Source organism: Odocoileus virginianus, chromosome 6 (genome assembly GCF_023699985.2).
Source record: "Odocoileus virginianus isolate 20LAN1187 ecotype Illinois chromosome 6, Ovbor_1.2, whole genome shotgun sequence".
NCBI lineage: Eukaryota > Metazoa > Chordata > Mammalia > Artiodactyla > Cervidae > Odocoileus > Odocoileus virginianus.
In genome coordinates this window covers 3,733,429-3,753,116 of record NC_069679.1, presented here as the reverse complement: position 1 = coordinate 3,753,116, position 19,688 = coordinate 3,733,429, and the positions used below count along the sequence as shown (strand labels likewise).

The 19,688-nt window shown below is 45.5% G+C and overlaps 1 protein-coding gene and 1 long non-coding RNA gene across 6 annotated transcripts in view; one reads left to right on the top strand and one right to left on the bottom strand.

The window, feature by feature from the left end:
• Positions 1–1,499: 1,499 nt before the first annotated feature.
• The window catches only part of LOC139035548 (uncharacterized), a 22,141-nt gene continuing 3,952 nt past the window's right edge, over positions 1,500–19,688 (top strand). Inside the window, exon 1 of the long non-coding RNA XR_011488123.1 lies at positions 1,500–1,631. This is a non-coding gene — a long non-coding RNA (uncharacterized lncRNA). The remainder of the gene's footprint in view (positions 1,632–19,688) is intronic.
• Positions 12,346–19,688, bottom strand: part of BHMT (betaine--homocysteine S-methyltransferase) — a 22,346-nt gene continuing 15,003 nt past the window's right edge. For 4 of the 5 annotated variants that reach the window (XM_020897768.2, XM_070468602.1, XM_020897769.2 and 1 more), the window contains 3 exons: positions 16,435–16,617; positions 14,753–14,981; positions 12,346–13,103 (listed from right to left, as the gene is read on the bottom strand). In XM_020897768.2, coding sequence (XP_020753427.1) covers positions 12,917–13,103; positions 14,753–14,981; positions 16,435–16,617 — 599 coding nt within the window. In that variant the 3' untranslated portion in view covers positions 12,346–12,916. The remainder of the gene's footprint in view (positions 13,104–14,752; positions 14,982–16,434; positions 16,618–19,688) is intronic. The other variant, XM_020897771.2, reaches the window with a different exon arrangement.

Sequence of the window (19,688 nt, the reverse complement as noted above, 5' to 3'; positions counted from 1 at the left end):
CAAAACAGCAACAAAAACTCAAACAAAACCAGTTAAAAAAACGCACACCATCCTGCTGCTATAACTCATGGAGTTACTGTTACTTGCAAATGGAATCTTGTTCCTACATTTGTAACTTTTCCTGATGACATGCGCTTGGTAAGATTATTGCCTAAAGAAGTAAGCGTGTCTCCCAAAAGAATGACTCTTTCTGGGATGCTTCAAATCCCACCAGCTTAGTGCCTTATGTCAGACTAGTCCTCCAGAGAAAGCGGGTGGTTTTGTGATTTTCCTCCAGCAGAGTTCTCAGCTTCCTTGTAGGAATAGACAAAGTGTGTGGTGGGGTTGCCCCCAGGCAGAGAAGAGGGAAGTGAAGGTACAGGTCAGGAAGTGGTTAAAGCAATGAAGCTCAGGAGGTGGAGCACCGAGTGGCTCTGCACCTTGGCCACTCACTGAAATCAACTGGGAAACCTTCCGCAATAATTATGGTTGTGTCCCTCCCCCAGAGCATCTGATGTCACTGATTAAGGCAGATTAGTCTTCCTGAGCCGCAGAAACTCCCCAAGTGATTCTAACACTTAGCTGAGGTTACAGAACACCACTGTACATAAGGAAAAAAAGTGAAGTGAGATGGATGCTGGTAGATTGAAAAGAAAATGAGAATTCAAGATCTTGAAGATCCCAGATGTAGAGAACTTGACTGAGCCCTGGATTCAGGGGGGAGGCTGCTCCTGTTACTGAAAACCCAAGTCCATGTGCCCGACGCACAATGGGGTCAAATAAGACCGAAACATCAGAGTTTGGAACAGAGAAAATTTTATTACAGGGCCATGCAAGGAGATGGGTGGTTCATGCCTTAAGAACCCAAACTCCCTGAAAGCTTTTAGCAAAGCCCTTTTCTAGGAAAGGTGAGGAAGGGGTGTGGGTAGTTGCTGCAAACTTCTTGGTGTCACATGCTTTGTTCTTGAGGTCAGGAAATGCTACTCCTGTAAATCTCTATCAGACAAATATTACTCTCTGTTCTGAAAAAAAACGGCAAGGTCCCGAGGCACACCTGTCATCCTCCAAGGTCCAGGTCCTGACTGAGAGGAGGCAGATCTCAGTTGGCAGCTCCCTCAAGCCCAGGCCCTGCCCCGCTGTCATCAACCAAAGGAGCTGGGCACCCAACCCAACTGGCCCTCAGGCCACCCAGACTGGCGTGTGTGGAGAGACCGGGACCCAGGCAGACAGCAGGGTCGCGGAGACAAGGATGGGAAGAGGTTCCCCACTGCCTCAGGCCTGGGATGCACCAGTGGGTGACCTTGGTGAGGGCTCTGGAGCCCTGCAGGACACAGCCCCTAGCCTGTTCCTGGGTCCCCCAGCTCACCTACTGACCCAAGGCCGGGAGCAGACCGGAGGGCCCCGGGGAGGCGGCCAGCAGCCGGCCCTTACGGCCCCACCACCCTGACCATTGTCGGGATCACCTCATTAAGGGCCCCTGGTTAACAGCGGGCGGCTTGTGGGCGTGGCCCACTGCAGCACCAGCCAATGGCGGGGCCGGACCGTTGGTCTGGTCACAGGTGAGGCGCGGAGCTGCAGCAATGGCTGCCTTTCTGCGGGCTGCTCTTGCGGCGCTGTGGTAGCACTCAGAGAGCAAGACGTCAGGCCTGAAGGTAACCCGGGGTTCCAGGCGTGGCTGAGAGCAGTTCTGCGGACCCATGCGGGCGATGGGGCTGTCGGCTGGGTCGCCTTCATGGATGGTTGCCATTTTCTGACTGGAGGCTGAGGTCGCAGGGAAAGAGTCCTGTGAGGAGAGGCGGGAGCCCTTGCTGATGGTGGTGGGGCGACCTGGGCTGGAGGTGGAAGGAACAAGGATGGGAAGCGGGGTGGGGTGGGGGTTGGAGGGCATGGACCTCAGAAGGAAGGGAGTGGGGGACAGTGACGGTTGGAAGTTGCAGTGGGGCGTTTAGAGCAGCTGTGTGTACTCGCTTCCCCGGCACGGAGCCTGGGAGAAGGGAGCTGTGAGGAAAACTCAGTTTTGCCCCAGCAATCCTTTCTTTCCTCTGTGTCTCCTTTACTCCTCACACAAAACCCTTCACTTCTGATCGTCAACGCGTGGAGGCTTTTCTCCACATCAAGCAATTCTCTGTCACACCAGCTGGGATAAGGGTGGGGGATCCTACAGTTTCACTCAGTCCTGATTCTGCCTTCTGGAGATAGGGTCAGATCCCACAGGGTAAGGCTTCTGTCCCACACGACTGCCCCCACACCCCCTGCAGATGCCAGTCACAAGGCCAGGTTGTTACCTGTGCTTCTGACGGATTGGCTATAAATTGGAGGTTTTCATGACTCCCTTGCCTAGGGCTTGATTAAATCGGTAGTGTGGTCCACGAAACTCAGGGAAACATGGTTACTGGTTTATTGAAGGATAAGATAAAGGAGACAGATGAGGGTCCTGATCGCAGGAGCTTGTGTCCCCGAGGAGCTGGGGTGCATCACCTTCCCGAAGTGGACGTATTTACCAATCTAGAAACTCTCCATGTTTTTACAGAGGCTTCCTCATGAAGGCCTGATTAGTTATTAACTCCATTTCCAGCCCTTTCCTCTCTCTGGAGCATGGGGGCTGGTGATGAAAACTCCAAGTTTCTAATCACAACTTGATCTTTCTGCTGACCGTCTTTCATCTGGGAGCCACCCAGAATCCCTGCAATAGATGAAGAGTCCCTGCAATAGAGTCCCTTCAATATAAAAGATGCTCCAGGTGCTCCTTTCACCTAAGAAATGACACGTTTTCAGAGGTTGTGTTCCAGGGACTGGGAGCAGATAAAAAAAATACATATTTTCTATTGTCTCCTCGTAGGGAAATGAGCAGTGTGCCCTAGACAGAGCTGTAGCACAAGTGAGGTCTTAGAAAAGAGCCTGATTCTTCAATATTTCTGAGACTTGGTCTCCAGACTGTTGGAAATTTCTTGTAAAGTTTTTCAGAATCGAGCAAATAGGTTGTTTAGGACCCATGACATGGCCCGTGCTGTCCAGGGTTCACGAACTGACTGACTTCTGGCTCATTTCGTTCAGCCCACACCAGAGTGTGGGGAGGAAAAATGAAACCTGAATGTCTTTGCATGGAGTCTGCTCCCTTCAGTTTACCCCAGGTCCCACCTTTGGGCTTAAAATGTAGCTGCTTCCTACCCTCGCAGCCCCAAGACTTTTGTTTCTTTCAGTTCAGTTGCTCAGTCGTGTCCGACTCTTTGTGACCCCATGGAATGGAGCACACCAGGCCTCCCTGTCCATCACCAACTCCCGGAGCTTGCTCAAACTCATGTCCATAGCGTCGGTGATGCCATCCAACCATCTCATCCTCTGTCATCCCCCTTCTCCTCCTGCCTTCAGTCTTTCCCAGCGTCGGGGTCTTTTGCAAAAAGTCAGTTCTTTGCATCAGGTGGCCTAACTATTGGAGTTTCAGCTTCAACATCAGTCCTTCCAGTGAATATCCAGGACTGATTTCCTTTAGGATGGACTGTTTGGATCTCCTTGCTGTCCAAGGGACTCTCAAGAGCCTCCTCCAACACAGCAGTTCAAAAGCATAAATTCATCTTTAGTTTATTATGAAAAATTCCAGAATATAAAAGTAAAGAGAATGTTATAATGAATCCCCCAATATTGTCTGAATCCCCATATTCTATCCCCCAGACCTGAAGATTTTTGATGTTGGGACCCTGGCTGGGGAGAAAGATAGTCCACTTCTTTGCAAAAGCTTTCCTTCTGGCGCTGCTTCACTCTCACCCAACCCTGACTTACTAGTTGTTCTTTGTGTCTCTGTTGAAGCAACGTCTTTTTATCCACTTTTCTACCCAAGTGTTCATGCTTCTCTGGTGATTCAGATGGTGAAGAATCTGCCTGCAATGCGGGAGACCTGGGTTCGATCCCTGGATTGGGAAGATCCCCTGGAGCATGGCATGACAACACACTCCAGTATTCTGGCCTGGAGAACCCCATGGACAGAGGAGCCTGGCGGCTACAGGTCACAGGGTCACACAGGATCAGACACGACTGAGCGACTAAGCACAGCACAGTGCACAGTTGTTCATACATACTTGTTGAACCCCCCGTATGTGCCAGGCCCCTTTGTAGGCACTGCAGCCAGTGAAGTGAAAGTCACTCAGTCGTGTCCGACTCTGCGACCCCATGGACTGTATAGTCCATGGAATTCTCCAGGCCAGAATGCTGCAGTGGGTAGTAATTCCTTTCTTCAGGGGATCTTCCAGACCCAGGAATCGAACCAGGGTCTACTGCATTGCAGGCAGATTCTTTACCAGCTGAACTTTACCTGAGATTGTTTACCAGGGAAGTCCTAGAAACTCTGGAGTAGGTAGCCTAGCCCTTCTCCAGTGGATCTTCTGGACCCAGGAATTGAGCCGGGGTCTCCTGCATTGCAGAGCAGAAAGCAAAACAAACAAGGTGCTTGTTCTCAGAGGACTTACAGCACAGGATGGAGGAGATAGACAATACATAATCAGTCAATCAATCAACAGGTCTTGTGAAGTGCTATGAAGGACAAAAATAAGATTATTTGACAGAGCATCTAGTCAAAGTGTAAGGGAAGGCAGGATTGGTGTAGTTGGAGCACTTCAGGTGTTCAGGAGGGCACCCTGAAAGGGTGGCATTTGATCCAAGACATGAAGGTACAACCATGTGAAAATCTAGAGGATACCATGCTCCAGGCAGTAGGGACAGCCAGAGCAAAGGTACTGAGGTAGAAGTGAGCTTAGGGGCTGTTGGAGATGTTTCTCAGGGCTTCCTTGGGGCAGTTTAGCCCTCCTCAGTGCTGGCTTAAGTGACTTTTCTCTGGGCCTCCATAGCATCCACTGTCACGTTTGTAATAGCCCTTAGTTCCTTTGGTGAATTCTTGTCTGTCTCCATCACTGGCCCGAGGCTGACCAAAGGCAGGGTGGTATTATTTTCATTTTTGTATTTCCAAGTGCTCAGCTCCATCTGGCTCACAGATAGTGCTCAACAGATATTTGAAGCAGCATATGTGCTTGGAGGCAAAATGAATATGGGAATCTGGGCCCCTGGGTTCTAGACTCAAATTTGAAAGTAACAGGCACATCTCAAAAATTTTCAGCTCCTAAAATTTTCCCTATATGTCTGAGAGAAGACACTGAATTATTTTTGCAGCAATTTAAGTTTTCTTCTTTCTAGCAGGGGCCTCCCCAAAATGCATTTGTTTTTTCATTCATCAGATATTTATTGAGCTCTTACTACATCCAAGGCATTATTCTAGGCATATGGGTATGGAAGTAAACAAAGTCAAGTCTCTGAGTAGCTTGTATTCTAGTCTGTGGGGAGAAGATGAAAAAACAAATATTTTTTGAGGGAAAAAAAAAGTATGACACGTGGTGATCCATTGATAAAAATAAGCAGAGTAAGGGGGATAGAGTAGAGAGTGCACTGATGTTTTACACGGGGTGGTGAGGGCAAACGAGTCACTGTTGGGTCCTTTGGGAATCAGAAGCCAACAGGACATAGAACTGCAAGGTTCAGGGGTCAGGTGGAGTGGAAATGCTCATGGAAGTCAAAGGGGAGAGGGAGCAGGAATGACAGGCGGAAACTCCAGACTACAGTGCAGGTATGACACCGGTGAAACAGGAGGAGGAGAGAGGACTGGGTTGAGGTTGAAACTGAGTTGTGATGAAGAGCCAAGAATGCCTTGGCCCACCCAGGGGTGAGTGCTGGAGAGAACACTGTCCTCTGGGGTCCTTTGTTCAAAGTTGTCCTTTGTCAGGTCAATACATCAGGCTTTTATACCCTTGTACTGCTCAGATACCAGGCGCAGGTTGTCCCAGGAAAGGTCTGACCTTGAACAAAGAATCCATCTGCAGCTTTGACCTTGAAGGAGCTGGGCATTGTGGTCATGTAACCTAGAGCAGGGCACTCTGTCCTTCCGTGAAAGGGCATCTGAGAGGCAAAACTCAATGTCTGTGACAGGAAGCAATTGAATTGGGGAGTGACATGATCTACTTAGTTTTTAAAAGAGTCGTTTGTGATAGTCTGTGGAGACTAGGTCTGCGGGAGCCTGTGGAGGAAGCATAGCAACTGCTAAAGAAGCTTACTATGTTATAGTCAAGGTGAGCGATGAAGGTGACTTGGCCCAGGGAGGTAATGATGGGAAGGAAGTGAAAAGAGATATGTATTTTGAAGGTAAGTCTGACAAGCTTTGTTGATGGACTGAAAGTGAACATGTGCGAAAGAGAGGAGTCAAGGATTTTGACTTGATCAAAATCTTAGAATATGGAGCCGCCGTGTTCTAATATGGCAGATTCTGGGGGTAGGTCAGATTTATGGGGAAAAGGCAAGATGAGATCAGGACCTGGTTTTCAGGTACGGGCTGCACCTAGGACTTGAGGGCTCTGGGAAATGTTTTTATGGGATACCTGCATATGTAAGCCATCTTATTTTAAAAATGTATGGATTTAAAATATATTTAAAGATTTATGGGCCCATGTGAGGTGTGGTGATCTGCCATGTGATTTAGAACAGTGCATTGAAAAGCAGTACTTCTGTGAAGTAACTGTCTCCTCCTCCTGAGGAACAGGAGCCCTCTCTCTTTGTTCTTCTTTGGCAAATGTACTAGTTTCACATCTTCCATTGAGATAAATAGAAAGCAGCGCTATTCTTGCTCTGAATGCCATGGTTCTTTGGAAACCGTTTGTGTTGAATAATAAGATCTTGTGTCTGTGGCTCCCTAATATCACTTATTTAATGCTGGCTACATCCGTATTCCTGACACTACATCATCCACGGCACAGCCAGTGAATACCGGCTTCCTCGCCTCTTTGGAGGTGAGTGCTGTGCTTCGTGGACAGTGACCACGAGTGCATGTCTCATGTGGGCACGTTGAATGATAGTTTCTTTTGTGGTGAATTCACTGTCATGAATATAACTTAGGGGAAGGCCTCTTCCAATTACATAGTTAAGCCCTACACAGTGCCCTCCTAGAATACGACCTCTCTCAGCATTGACTGTGCCCTCCCCCCTTCCACACCTCCACAGGAGGCAGAGCTGGAGGAGAGGTGCCATTCTCCTGGGGACCCCCCTCCCTCATCTGGCACCGCTTCATACCAACCTGGGAGGCCAGGCCAGGGCCATGTCCATCAGAGGCCAAGGGGTATGGGTGGGTGCAGCCCGCTGACCTTGTGGAGCAGTGTCTGCGAGCTCCTCAGAGGCTGAGGCATGGCCACCTCTGGAGGAGCCTGTGGGGCGGGGTGACCCCTGGGCGCCTGGGGTGGTGAGGAGGGAGTGGCCATGTCTGTGGACGGATGCTCAGGGCTGAGAGCACCTGTCTCTAACCCGGCTGCTGCTGCTGCTGGGACCGGATGCCATGATCTTAGCGTCTTTGGTTTGCTTTGCTTGCTGCCCACTGGGACTGTGTCCCCTCGCCCCTACCTTGGGCTGAGGCCAGAAGCCCCACAGCTGAGAATAAATGCGGGTCCCCACAGGCCGCTCAAAGCGAGGGCTGACAGTGGACCTCTGGTGGCGGCCCAGAGTCCAGAACTTGTCCTGTGTCTGACGTGAGTCGCATGCGGTCTGCTCTGTGCTGGGCAGCCTGGCCTCACCTGTTCAGACACTGCACCCTCCAGCGGGAGCCCTCCTGACAACAGGTGCCCCTCCTGGAACTGAGGCCAATGAGAGTCCCACGCCTCCCTGGAGCACTTGGTCGGTGCCAGGCTGGGATGGAAGCGGGGACATCTGGGGAAAGAGATGTAGATTGTCACTGAGCCCCTCACAGGAAAGAAGCCGGGACTGGGTCCTGTGCCGTTGTGTCCAGGCTGGGGGCAGCGCTCCCAGATGGCACTGCTGGCCCTGAGCATTCCGAACAACTACAGAGAGGCTTAGAAAACTTTGAGGAAGGTGTCTCTGGTGACCAGAACCCATGCAGACCAGGTCAAACAGACTTGGGGGACTCTCCCTGGACAACCACAGGAAGGGGCTCAGGGCAGCGATCTGCTTGGGTCTAAATATCAGGTTGATGTCAAGGGCATGTTCCTGGGCATGGTCCAGGCTGGAGATATGAATCCGGGGATAGTCACGCTTCTGGGAATGATTTTATGAAGGGAAAAAGTTCTGAGGCTTGTAGCTTCCAGACTTCATCATCTTTTTATAACACATGAGAAGACAGTTCTCTCTTTCCTAGGGAGATGAAGAATTCTAAACAAGAATTAGCCACTTGATGGTTTCTAGAATTTCCATAGCTTATGCTTATGCCATCCTACAAAGACCTCTAAGTCCTGAAAACAGAAACAGTGCATAATGTGAGAAACCACAGGCCCAAATCTCCCTAGGAAGCAGGTACCTATGGGGAAAAATGACATTTTCATTCCCAGTGCCAGGCTGATTCTAGCCTAGTAACATTTTCCCTGCCCTCTGAACAGTGTTGTTTGTTTTCGTCTGCTATCTGTTTAGTCAGGGGAATAATTAATTAACAACTAAGTCTGCTGGAAACATGCCACTAGTGGCACTCAGTAAATATTTGTTGACAATGATGAGGCTGTTGCTATTAAATCTCTAATACCTTGCTTTAAAAACTCCACAATTTTATGTTTCTAATTTGATGGTATAGTTGGGACTTCCCAGATGGCACTAGTGGTAAAGAATCTGCCTACCAATGCAGGGAGATGCAAGAGATCCCTGTTTGATCGCTGGGTTGGAGAGATCCCCTGGAGGAGGAAATGGCAACCCACTCCAGTATCCTTGCCTGGAAAATTCCATGGACAAGAGGAGCCTGACGGGCTCTAGTTCATGAGGTTGTAGAGAGTTGGACACAACTAAACACACACATACACACACACCTTTCAGATGAGAAAACTGAAGTTCAGAGAAGCAGGGTGATTTATTCAACATTGCAAAATGAGGTAGGGCAAAGCTAGGGCTTGCACCCAAAATTCTTGATTCTGAATTTATTTACTGCTTTTTGTATTCCATTGCAGAAGTGTTTGGGGGAAAGATGACTGTGTTCCACTCAGCCAATTTATATGTTGGGATGTTAACCTTTCCAAAGAACAGTAAAATCTCATTAAGTCAAAATAATTGGAAAGATGGCCAAGCTGAATTGGGGGAAAAGTTTGAACTATTTTCAAAGATATTCAGCCCTTTCCTTTCAAGGCCATGTAGTAAGCTGGAACGAATAACCGCAGAATGGGGCCAAATAGAGGTCTCACTGAACCTGCTTGAAGGAACAAATAGGAATCATTTTTAAGTGGTACAATAGCTTGCATATAAGTGATGACTGCTAAAAATATTTTAGGCATTTGGGAAAATAAATTTTTGTTAAAAGTACGCTGTTTCCCTTGAAAATGCACTTGTAAAAATTTACATGGGGAACATTCACAAATCTGTCACTCAAAGCATGTGATAAAATGATTGTGCGTTTGATTTAGTGGCATATAAATTAACCTCTTTTGTTTGGCTGTGCACAAATGGTTTGGCATTATGTCTGTAGCTCACAGCAGCACAAATGATGACATCTGTCTCTCTCACTTTCCATCTCCTTAATTTTTCATCTCCAAGGCCAACAGAGCCTCCAGCTGCTGGAAAACTGGAAGCATTTTCTAGCTATTACTTTCCCTCACCACACTCCCACCAGTTTTGGCCAAATGACCCTGTTCTTCCTGTCACCATCTGTGAGAAGTCTGTATTTGGCTGCCTTTCAGTCGTTTTCTGTTCAAACGCTAAACATTCATTTGTTCCTGAAGATGTTTAGAAACACTGGGCCTGGTTATCTCTAACTCTATAGTTAACACATTCTCAGACAGACTACTCTGGAAGCACTTCCTGGGACCCTGTTTTTCTCTCTTCAAATTGACTCCTTCCCCCTTAATTGGGTAAGAATCAGGATTCTCCACCTGGCAGGTTACTTACGGAAGGTTCCAGACTGGCTGAGTGGATGTTATTGACTAACAGGAAGGCTGTTTGAGAAAACAGTCTGGGTAGTGCTCTCAGACAGCCAGTGTGCTCAAAACCGGGAACAGTGACCCCTGGGGAAAAAAAAAAAAGAGGAGCTGTGTGGAGAGAGATAAAGCTTTCCGCACTGGGTGGGTTGTCCAGGATGTGAGCCAAAAATCCATGTATCTTAGGGAAAAACTGATCAAAACAAATTAAAGAGAGCTACAGCTGCTTCTGCCATTCAATGTTATAGTTTGTTCCGATGAAACAGCTCCAGTTCAAAGCAAAAATATGGCTCCTCTGGCATTCCCAGCTGATGCCTTGCTGCCCTCCTCTGGAGAAATTGGGAACTGACGCTTTGGATCTCTTCCTGTCCAGTTCTGTCTCCATTGTTGTTGCTGACCAGTTCCTAAGTAAAGTCTGACTCTTTGCGACCCCGTGGACCGCAGCATGCCAGGTTTCCCTGTCCTTCATCATTTCCCAGAGCCTGCTCAAACTCATGTCCATCGAGTTGGTGATGCCATCCAACCATCTTATCCTCTGTCGTCCCCTTCTCCTCCTGTCCTCAATCTTTCCCAGCATCAGGGTCTTTTCTAATGAGTCAGCTCTTCGCATCAGGTGGCCAAAGTATTGTAGCTTCAGCACCAGTCCTTCCAATGCATAGTCAGGGTTGATTTCCTTTAGGATTGACTGGTTTGATCTCCTGCAGTCCAAGGGACTCTCAGGAGTCTCCTCCATTTTAGGTCTGCATTGGCTTGGCTCCCTTACTCAAAGGCACTTTGCTACAGTGTGAATAAGTATCAGGACATAAACTACAAACAGTTCACTCAGCGAGTTTACACTGACTCTGAGTAATGCAGGGATCTTTATTTCTTGGCAGGAGGCTGAACTCCTTAGTTTTGTGAACTGTCTGTCCTGGTTCCACTCTCCTTACACCAAGAATCTAAGCTAAAGCCATCTTTCCTGGCAGCCTTAGACTAACAAGTCCTTCCTGATTTGGCATCCTGCCTTTAGAATCTTATCCTTAAAAGGGAGAGTTTAGACTCTTGATCTCTAAGGTTTCTCTGGTCTTGATTCCATAAAAATATCTTGACCAGTGAGAAATGTTGAACGAACCTCCCTTTTAATGAACAAAATTTCTGGAAATAAAATGAATGTACTTGGTGGAGGGATGAATTAAAAAAATTTTTTTTTCCAAAATATGAGATATGTCACTAGGAGGCAGTGTTGACACACAGTTTCATTCCAGTGTAGCTTCAGTGTATTTCCTTTGAGGCAAATATTTTTTAAATCAAAGGATATTAAGAATAATTAATACTTAGGGGTTACAATGTTTTGTGGGGCAGTAAAAGTTCTGAATAGAATATTAAAGGGGCATGCATCTTACACAGTAGTATTCGGTTGGCCAAAAAATTTCTCCATATTTTTCTGTACGATGTTATGGAAAATCCTGAATGAACTTTTTGGCTAACCCAATGTAATAGTAGATTGAATAGAAGTATCTATCATCTATGAATGAAAGTATTAAATACTGAACTGATTTTAGAATGATAGATAGAAATTTGGTTAAAAAAAAAAGGGAGTAAGGACATTCACTCTTTTATTTCACCTCAGCCACATGCACCTTTGGTTCTATTTCTGTGCATTGTAGGATAAGAGGTGGATTTCTAATTCTCTCAGAAAATTCTGGAAATTTCTTTTCCTTTTAAATACTGCTGACTTCTCCTTTAAAACTTAAGCGTACTTGTGTCTTTTTAAATAGAAACTGGGATATAGAAATTTCATATAAGACTTAGCAAATTATAGAACAGAACTAAGAATCAAATACATCCAATATAGTCTTATTGGTCTTTTTTTTTTTAATAGCTTGAGAAATTAAGGGTTTCAAAGCAGCCACACCAATCCAAGAATGTTTAGAAAGAAGCATGAACTCTTTTCTAATACAATGAGTAGTCATTTATTCCAGTGATCTTACATCTTCAGGCTTGAGTTTTCAGAGTAGGTATTACCAGGGGAAAATATAGTTCTCAATCTAGGAAACCCTGACAGAGTTTGGAAAATCTTTTTCTTTATTAGATCTTTTTGTGCTCAGTTGCTTACTCATGTCTGACTTACTGGAGTGGATTGCCATTTCAAGACCATTGTTCCCTAGCCTTACTGACTGGAGGCATTTAAGCCTAGAGCAGAATGGAGAGAGCCTGGTACCAATCCCTTCTTGGCCTCCCCATTGGTCTGAATGCTTCTTAGTGGTGGAAATGGGTCAGAAAAGAGGGAACAACTCTGGAACTCTTGACAGCAGGACTCTGAGCTTTGAATGGTTACTGATCTGATCCCATAGGACTGATTTTCTAAGGAGAAATATAAAGGAATAGCAAAGTCCCTATAGCTGAAATGTCCCTTAGCAGTGTTTTTTCAATGTGTGGTTTTCAATTAATGGTCATAAAATCAATTTAAAAGGCCTTAACCAGCATATTTTATTCATGAAATAGGGCAGAAAGGAATAGAATTTAAAAATACCAGAATGGATCACATTTTATTTCAGTGGTTGTACATGTGCCTTACCGGGTCATTATATGAATTGTGTTTCTTATTAAGGGCCATTTCCAAAAAGCTTGAAAGCCACTTTCGTATAGCACTTTGTCTTACTTGTCCGGTTGCTACACCATTTATGACAGCTCACATCTCATCCTCCCTGCCAGCCTGTGAGAATTTTAAAGTAGGACTAATGTCCAAATTATTTTTTTCTTGGCCACAGTGATTTCCTTAATACTGTGTACCTGGTGGGTGTTTGGTAAACCTGTTTAAGATTTACTTGTTATTCATTTTGCTTCCAAGTTTTAAATGCATACTTTTAAAAAATTGTCAGGTGTTATTTATAATTATTTTGTTTAGTTCCTATCAATCTTGACGTGTAAGCTGGCATTTGTATAACCACTGCCTTTTAACCATTTTTTCCTTAGTTTTGGAACTGTGGCCCAAGCCTAGAGGAAGTCACTAAAAATGGTTTCCATTGAGGCTACTGTGCAGACTTGAACTTGTGTTTTTCGAAGAGCTCTCTCAGCTGCTGCTTGGTTGTGGCTTCTTTCTGCTGCATAAGCTCGGCTGTTCCCTTGGTCACTCCCCAGGCGTCCGGCTTTGACATGGAAGGGTTGTACGGCCTGCCCGAGGCTATCCGAAGATTCTCCCAGTATTCCTTCCTGGCCCTGGGTGAGCAAAACACACAGAAGCCTGAGGGTCTGTCTCTAGGCTGAGCTAGAACCTGCCATCTTTGGACTCTCGAGAGTGTGTCCTCTGAAACACATCTATCTTTTCTTTTTCCTCAGAATCTGTAGGTCTAAAATTACTTTGAATTCCTTCTTTTCACGTGCACATAGGTTCAAAAGCTAAGGATTTGGAACAAGGACACTTTCTAAGTTATGTCGCCTCCCCGTCCTCACTTTCTGGCTCTGCCTCCTGAGCCACCTATGCCCACGTTTGCTGCTCTTCCCAAAGCCAGTGCTGCGTCTGCACCCTCAACCCGGAGATCCCGCCTCTGCCTCCTTGCTATTTCCATCAGCTCCTAGTTCCAGGCCTTGCCTGGTCTGGTCTCTTGCAGAAAAGACTTCCTCATAGGTTTCCCTGTCTCCAGGCTACTGAAACTTACAAATTGAACTTGGTCTCAGACCCTTCAGGCTCCTCACTGCCTTGAGATAAGGTCTTCCAGACCTCGTGAGTGTGAACAGAGGCCACCTCCTGTCTGGATGTGTGTCTCCTACCAAATTCTGAATCTGAGGTTCTCAGACTTCTAATGTCTCAGCATACCGTTCTCTTGGCACTCCCACCCAGTGCTTCCCTCTCGGCTGTTCTCCTGCCTGGCAATGTAACTCGTCCTTCAGAACTCAGCTCAGATGCTAGCTCTGTGGGAAATCCTTCACCAGCTCTCCTGCTTTTCCCCCTGTTGGCCGTTAGCGCGGACCCCCAGCACCTGTGTACATCTTCATCCTTAACTGACTATGTCAGGTGAACTTGGCTATTTGTCTCTCTGCCTACTAGACTTGGAGACAGGCCTGTGCCTTGTCCAGCTTGCTCCTTTGGCATCTATAACAGTGTATGACACAGTTTTGTTGAACTAATGTTGGTCAGAGAGACCGAAACTGCTGCCTCTGCTTGGGGGGCAGTTTCTACCCACTTCCTTCTTCTGTGGAAATCTACCTAGCCCTTCAAAATCTAGCCCCAAAGTCCCTTCTTCTACATCATCTATTAGGTAGAGATAGTTATTCTCTTCACTTCATTGTTACTTTTTTTATCCATGCCTCTACTACAGTATAATACATCAGCTTTCTTCTCCATTTCCCCCAGTAGACTGTGAGAGGCTCTGAGCCAGTGACTGCAGCCTTTCATTTCTGTATTCCTAGTACCCTGCACATTGCCTGATGTGAAAATCTATTTGTTTGTTGTTCCTCATCCCCCATGGAATGTAAGCTCTGAGAGCAAAGACCTTTTTTAATCTCATTCACTACTGTCTTCCCAGCTCCAAGGATCGTGCTTGGCACAGAATAAGCAATTAATATTTGTACTTGAATCCTAACAACTGATTCACTGTTAGTGTCCACCACATAGCTGGTGCTTTCCAAGAGTGTGAAATCACATTTTGTTGCAACTTACATTATTTATATTCTATATTCTTAAAGCTTTCTTCAGAAATCACTCCGTAAAGCTAAAGTTATAAATATTTTTGTGAGAGAATGTGAAGAGGCTAAGTGATTCTTTGACATTACACTGCAAATTGGCGGTACTTTTTGTAATGACCTCACTTGGATGTATTCATAGTTTGTGTGAGTTTGGTTTGGCAAATACAGTTTAAGGTTCTTACCTGGCTCTAATCCAGGGTTTGGTGTGCATGTCCAAACCACTTCCCCAGCTGCCATGTTTTTCTGAAGCCAGTGGTAAAAATCCCCTCTCCGGGGCCAGCTCCTCTGCAATTGCCCTGATGTGGTAGGGTTCAAATCCACAACACCCGCCTATGTACCTGACCCCCAGGTTGTAGGCCTCTCTGGCGTACTTTTGAATATCCCATCTGGTTGCAACTCTGGGTTCCAGTCCTGTAATAAATGATGCTCTGCTTCAGTAAAAATATTCAAAATAAATAGCTACAATAAATGTTATTTTCAGTAAATGAATTAGATAAGATCTTATATTTCTGAGAAGAAATTTTTAGTTCCTAACTTTTAAAAATGATTCGCTACCTTGCATTGACAGGCCCAGTTTAAACAGCTGTGACAGCAGGACTGCAAGATGACCCCCAATGATCTCTGCCCTCTGATGGTCTCATCCCTGTGGGATCCTTCCTGCATTGTATCAGGCTGGTCTGTGAGACCGATAAAGTATGGTGGAAGGGATGGCTTGTGACTTCTGAGGCTAGATCATTAGAGACATTAGGCTTTCTGTCTTGTTCTCTCTTGGATCACTCATCCCAGGGGAAGCCAGTGGTCACACTGTGAGATGCTCAAATATCACAGTGGAAAAGCCCATGAGCCAAGAAACTGAGCGGTCCAGTCAACAGATAGCAAAAAACTGACCCCAACTCCCAACAGCTAACTAAGAGAGCTTGAAAGAGCTCCCATCAGGCCTTCAGATGACTATAACCCTTGTAAGAGTCTGTAGTGCAGCCTATTAAGAGACTTAGAGTTAAGCACTCCCAAATCCATGACCCACAGCTACTATGAGATAAAAAAAAAAAAATTAGCTGTTTAAAGACACTAAATTTTGCAATAATCTCTTCTACACCAATAAAACCACAAATGCCTCGCTATTCTTCTGTGATTCTTCTAGACTGATGATTTTACAGAGTCCCTCTAGAATATGAGATAAGGACCCTAGAATGAAATAGTAGGCTGGCCAGGCCAGGCTCACCTCCGGCTTGATTCTCCAGGTAGACTCACGCCCACTTCCCATACAAGCTTTATCCCTCTTCTCAGACTGCAAGGGTTCCCCTCACATTATCTGCTTTGATCTCTTCATTCAAATCTGTTGCACTGTAACCCAGTGATGGCACCTTCCCTCTGTGCCCCGCCCCCCCAACTCAGATATAGCTAGAGTATTCAAGCAGCATTCAAAATAAGAGAAAAGTATACTGGTGATAACTTGGCCTAACCTTATTTATCTGATGAGAAAATTCAGATCTGGATGAACTAAGGAACTTTGCTAAGGTTCTGCCACTTAGCAACAGAGCTAGAACCAGAAGCAGAGTCTTCACTGATCCTGCTCAGGAGGGCATTCTTCTTACCAAACTCCATGTGTGATGAACTGGTTGTCTACCGGGGTGTTGACTCACCTTTGATTTTACCTTTAGATCAGAGGTCTTTTTTGCTTGCTGGTCTTGTGTTTCCTAATGTCTAATTTAAAAGCTTTGGGGCTGCAGGGAGAACAGCAGGGCCAAGAGCTGAGGAGACATGCTGCCATCGCTTTGCCATGACAAAGCTCTATGGCCAGAGGTTTATTTGGGATTTGTCAAACATGAAGACCCTGAGATGATTTATGAAATGGCTTTCTTACCAAAGGGGAACTCTGGCAGGTCAATAAATCCCTGCTTGCCGCAGTCGGGAGTGTGGTAGGCCAAGGGCTGACTCATCAGGTGGGCTTTCAGTCCCGCAGCCTCCAAGCCTTCTTTCATGAGCTTCACTGTTTGTAAGCTAATTGTGGGGTCAAAATGGCAGTTCACCCCCACAATGGAAGCTCCTGCAAGTGGAAGAACAGTTTAGTTTTAGAGATTCACCAGATACCAGATGCCAGCTCTGAGTCAGGGAGCTTTAATTTGGTATGGTGAATTAGAAGGATAGCATTTGGTCCCTGCAAACTTATCTTACCCTTGGGCAAGAATGACTACTAACAGGCAGCAAATGCTTTCTCTGAAAAGTGCTCTGAAGAGTCTGGTACAATTGAAATGTCATTTATAAGCACTTGGCTATCCATCTTTTTTGGAAAATAAAACCAAACATTATTAGAGGTTTTTTTAACTTCAAATTTTAATAGTCATTTTTTTCAATCTTTGACATTATATTGAAAAGCACGATAATATTTCACTACTCCCAGCTGCCCAGTGGCACCTGTGGTGACCATACCACTCATCTGAGGAATAAATCAATGTTCCCTTTCACCAGGCCAATTTAAAGCATTATTGAGTTTCTTGGGCATAAGAGCAGAATGAAATTTAGGAAAAGGTTTTTCTGAAACTTTCATGTAAATGAAATCATACAATATGTGTCCTTTTGTAACTGACTTATTTCACTTAATACAATGTTTTCAAGGTTCATCCCTATTGAAGCATGTGTCAGAATTTCATTCATTTTTATGGCTAAGTAATATTCCATTGCATACACACACACACACACTGCATTTTGTTTATTCATTCATTAGTTGGACACTTGGGTTGTTTCCACCTTCAAAAAGGACTTTTTTGGATGAACTCACGGCCTAGGATTTTGCATCTTGGATATACAGTTATCAAGAACAAGGAAAGGAAAGAATCTTTCTGGCTATAATGAGAGTGACACCAACATCTGCATTACCAGAGCAGCAGAGCTGATGCTACACGCTATGATCTCAGTGTTCAGTAGCAGACATCCTAGTAGTCCTCACAGGCCTGGGCCTGCAGTTTGCTCTTCATTCTTGTTCCAGTCAGGTCTCATTCCCCATCATTCCTCTGAATCAGTTTTCGTTAAGGGCACTGATGACCTCGATCTTGCCAATCCAGTAGTCCCTTCTCTGTCCTCATCTGCTTCAACGTCTCAGCCACTTTCATCCAAGTGGCACTCTCTCCTTCAAATACTCCCCTTCTCTTGGCTTCTGAGAACTTCTCTTGTTCTCTGAGTATTGCTCCTACCTCCCTGGCTGCTTTTTTGAGAGTGCTATGTGCTAACCCCTCCTCAAGGCTGAACCTTTCAATCCTGCAGTGTCGCAGGATCCCATTGGGCCATCTTCTCTTCTGCGTCTACACTTCCTTTTCTACCCCAGGCTCTCAACACCATCTACGTACACAACTCTCCCAAGCTTCTCTCTCTAACCATGACCTTTCCATTGGATTCCAGGCTGGTATATTCAACAGCTTACTGAACAGGGTCACTTGGATCTTGACCACTTTCTTTTTTTGGATATTCTGTAGTCAGAGTTTCTCTTTCTTTTCTTGACTTCATTACACTAATGAATTAATCATATGTTGGCTATTTGTTGGATGTCATTTAGGCACAAAGGTCCTCGTAAAGGGTTATGAAGAAATATAAATATAGGACACCAAAGATTTTATAATTTAGCACAGGGTTTCCAAAGGTTTGCTCTATGAAAATTAGGTTCTATGAACAATTACATTAGGAGTGGCCTTTTTTGTTTTTTTCAACTGTAGCCCCTTCCTGGAGACTGCAAATATATATGAACATGTCAAAGGCTCTGAGAAGTTCTGCAGTCAAGAGACTGCTTCACTTGGTTTAAAACTGAATTTTCTACCTCTGTGTAACTGCAGAACCCTATTAAGAGTCTCACAGGTTAGAAAATGTCTTTTTGACATAAAAGGAAAAAAAAGAAAAAATGTCATCTGAGGATACTACAAATGTGTGGTATAAATAGAAAGTGTTAAAGCTGCTGAGAGGAGGAAGTGATCACTTGGGGTAGGAGTGACTATGTAAGGACATATGGAAGTTGGACTAACAACACTGGAAGATGGACTTGATTGTGAGATGGATACTAAGAGCCTTTATGTGCTGGGTGGTATGCTGGGAACAGGGTACTCATTGCTGAGTCAAGCGGACATAGTCTCTGCCCTCTGGGATTTTACAGTCTAGTGAGAGACCCAGACATTTAAGATATAAACAAATGAGATATCTGGGTAAGTTCTATAAAGGATATAAATAGGGTACAGTGACAGCAAGCACTGTGGCCACTAACTCTGAATAGATGGGTGAGGAAAGGATGAGACACGGGCCAAGAATCCCTGCCAGCTAACAACTGGGAGGATGAGGGCCTCCTCTGATCTTTTTGAAACATGTTAACTTAGTTTCTCCCCCCATTTTTTTTTTAAATTTTAATTTTTGGCTGTACTGTGTCTTCATTGCTGCATGTTGGCTTTCTCTAGTTGTGGCAAGGAGGGGCTACTCTTTGTTGCCAGCTTCTCATTTCAGGGGTGGCTCAGACGGTAAAGAATCTGCCTACAATGCAGGTTCTATCCCTGGGTTGGAAAGGTGCCCTGGAGACGGAATGGCAACCCACTCCAGTATTTTTGCCTGGAGAATCCCACGGACAGACGGGCCTGGAGGGCTGCAGTCCACGGGGTCTCAGAGTTGGATCTGGTTGAGCAACTGAGACTTTCCCATTGCTCGCTGCCAAGCACAGGCTCTAGGTGGATGGGCTTCAGCAGCTGCGGCACGTGGGCTCGGTCGTCGCTGTTTGCCAGCTCTAGAGTGCAGACTCTGTAGGTAAGGCTCATGGGCTTAGTTGCTGTGCAGCATGTGGGATCTTCCCAGGATGGGCATCAGACTGGTGCCCCTTGCACTGCGAGGTGGATTCTTAACCACCAGACCACCAGGGATGCGCTCTTCTCATTTTTCGTATTTATAATCAGAAATTCGGGTTCTACAATGTCAACCTAAACCTAAATAATTGTAATTATTAGTGACAAATATGAAATAACTCTCATGACATATCAAGAGTTGGATAAAGATGAGAAATTAAATTAAATTTTGATTGGTCAGATAAGACTAGCCGATCAAAATCTCTACTTCACAGAGTGAGTCAGACTCTTCCACAGACATTGTGCTATT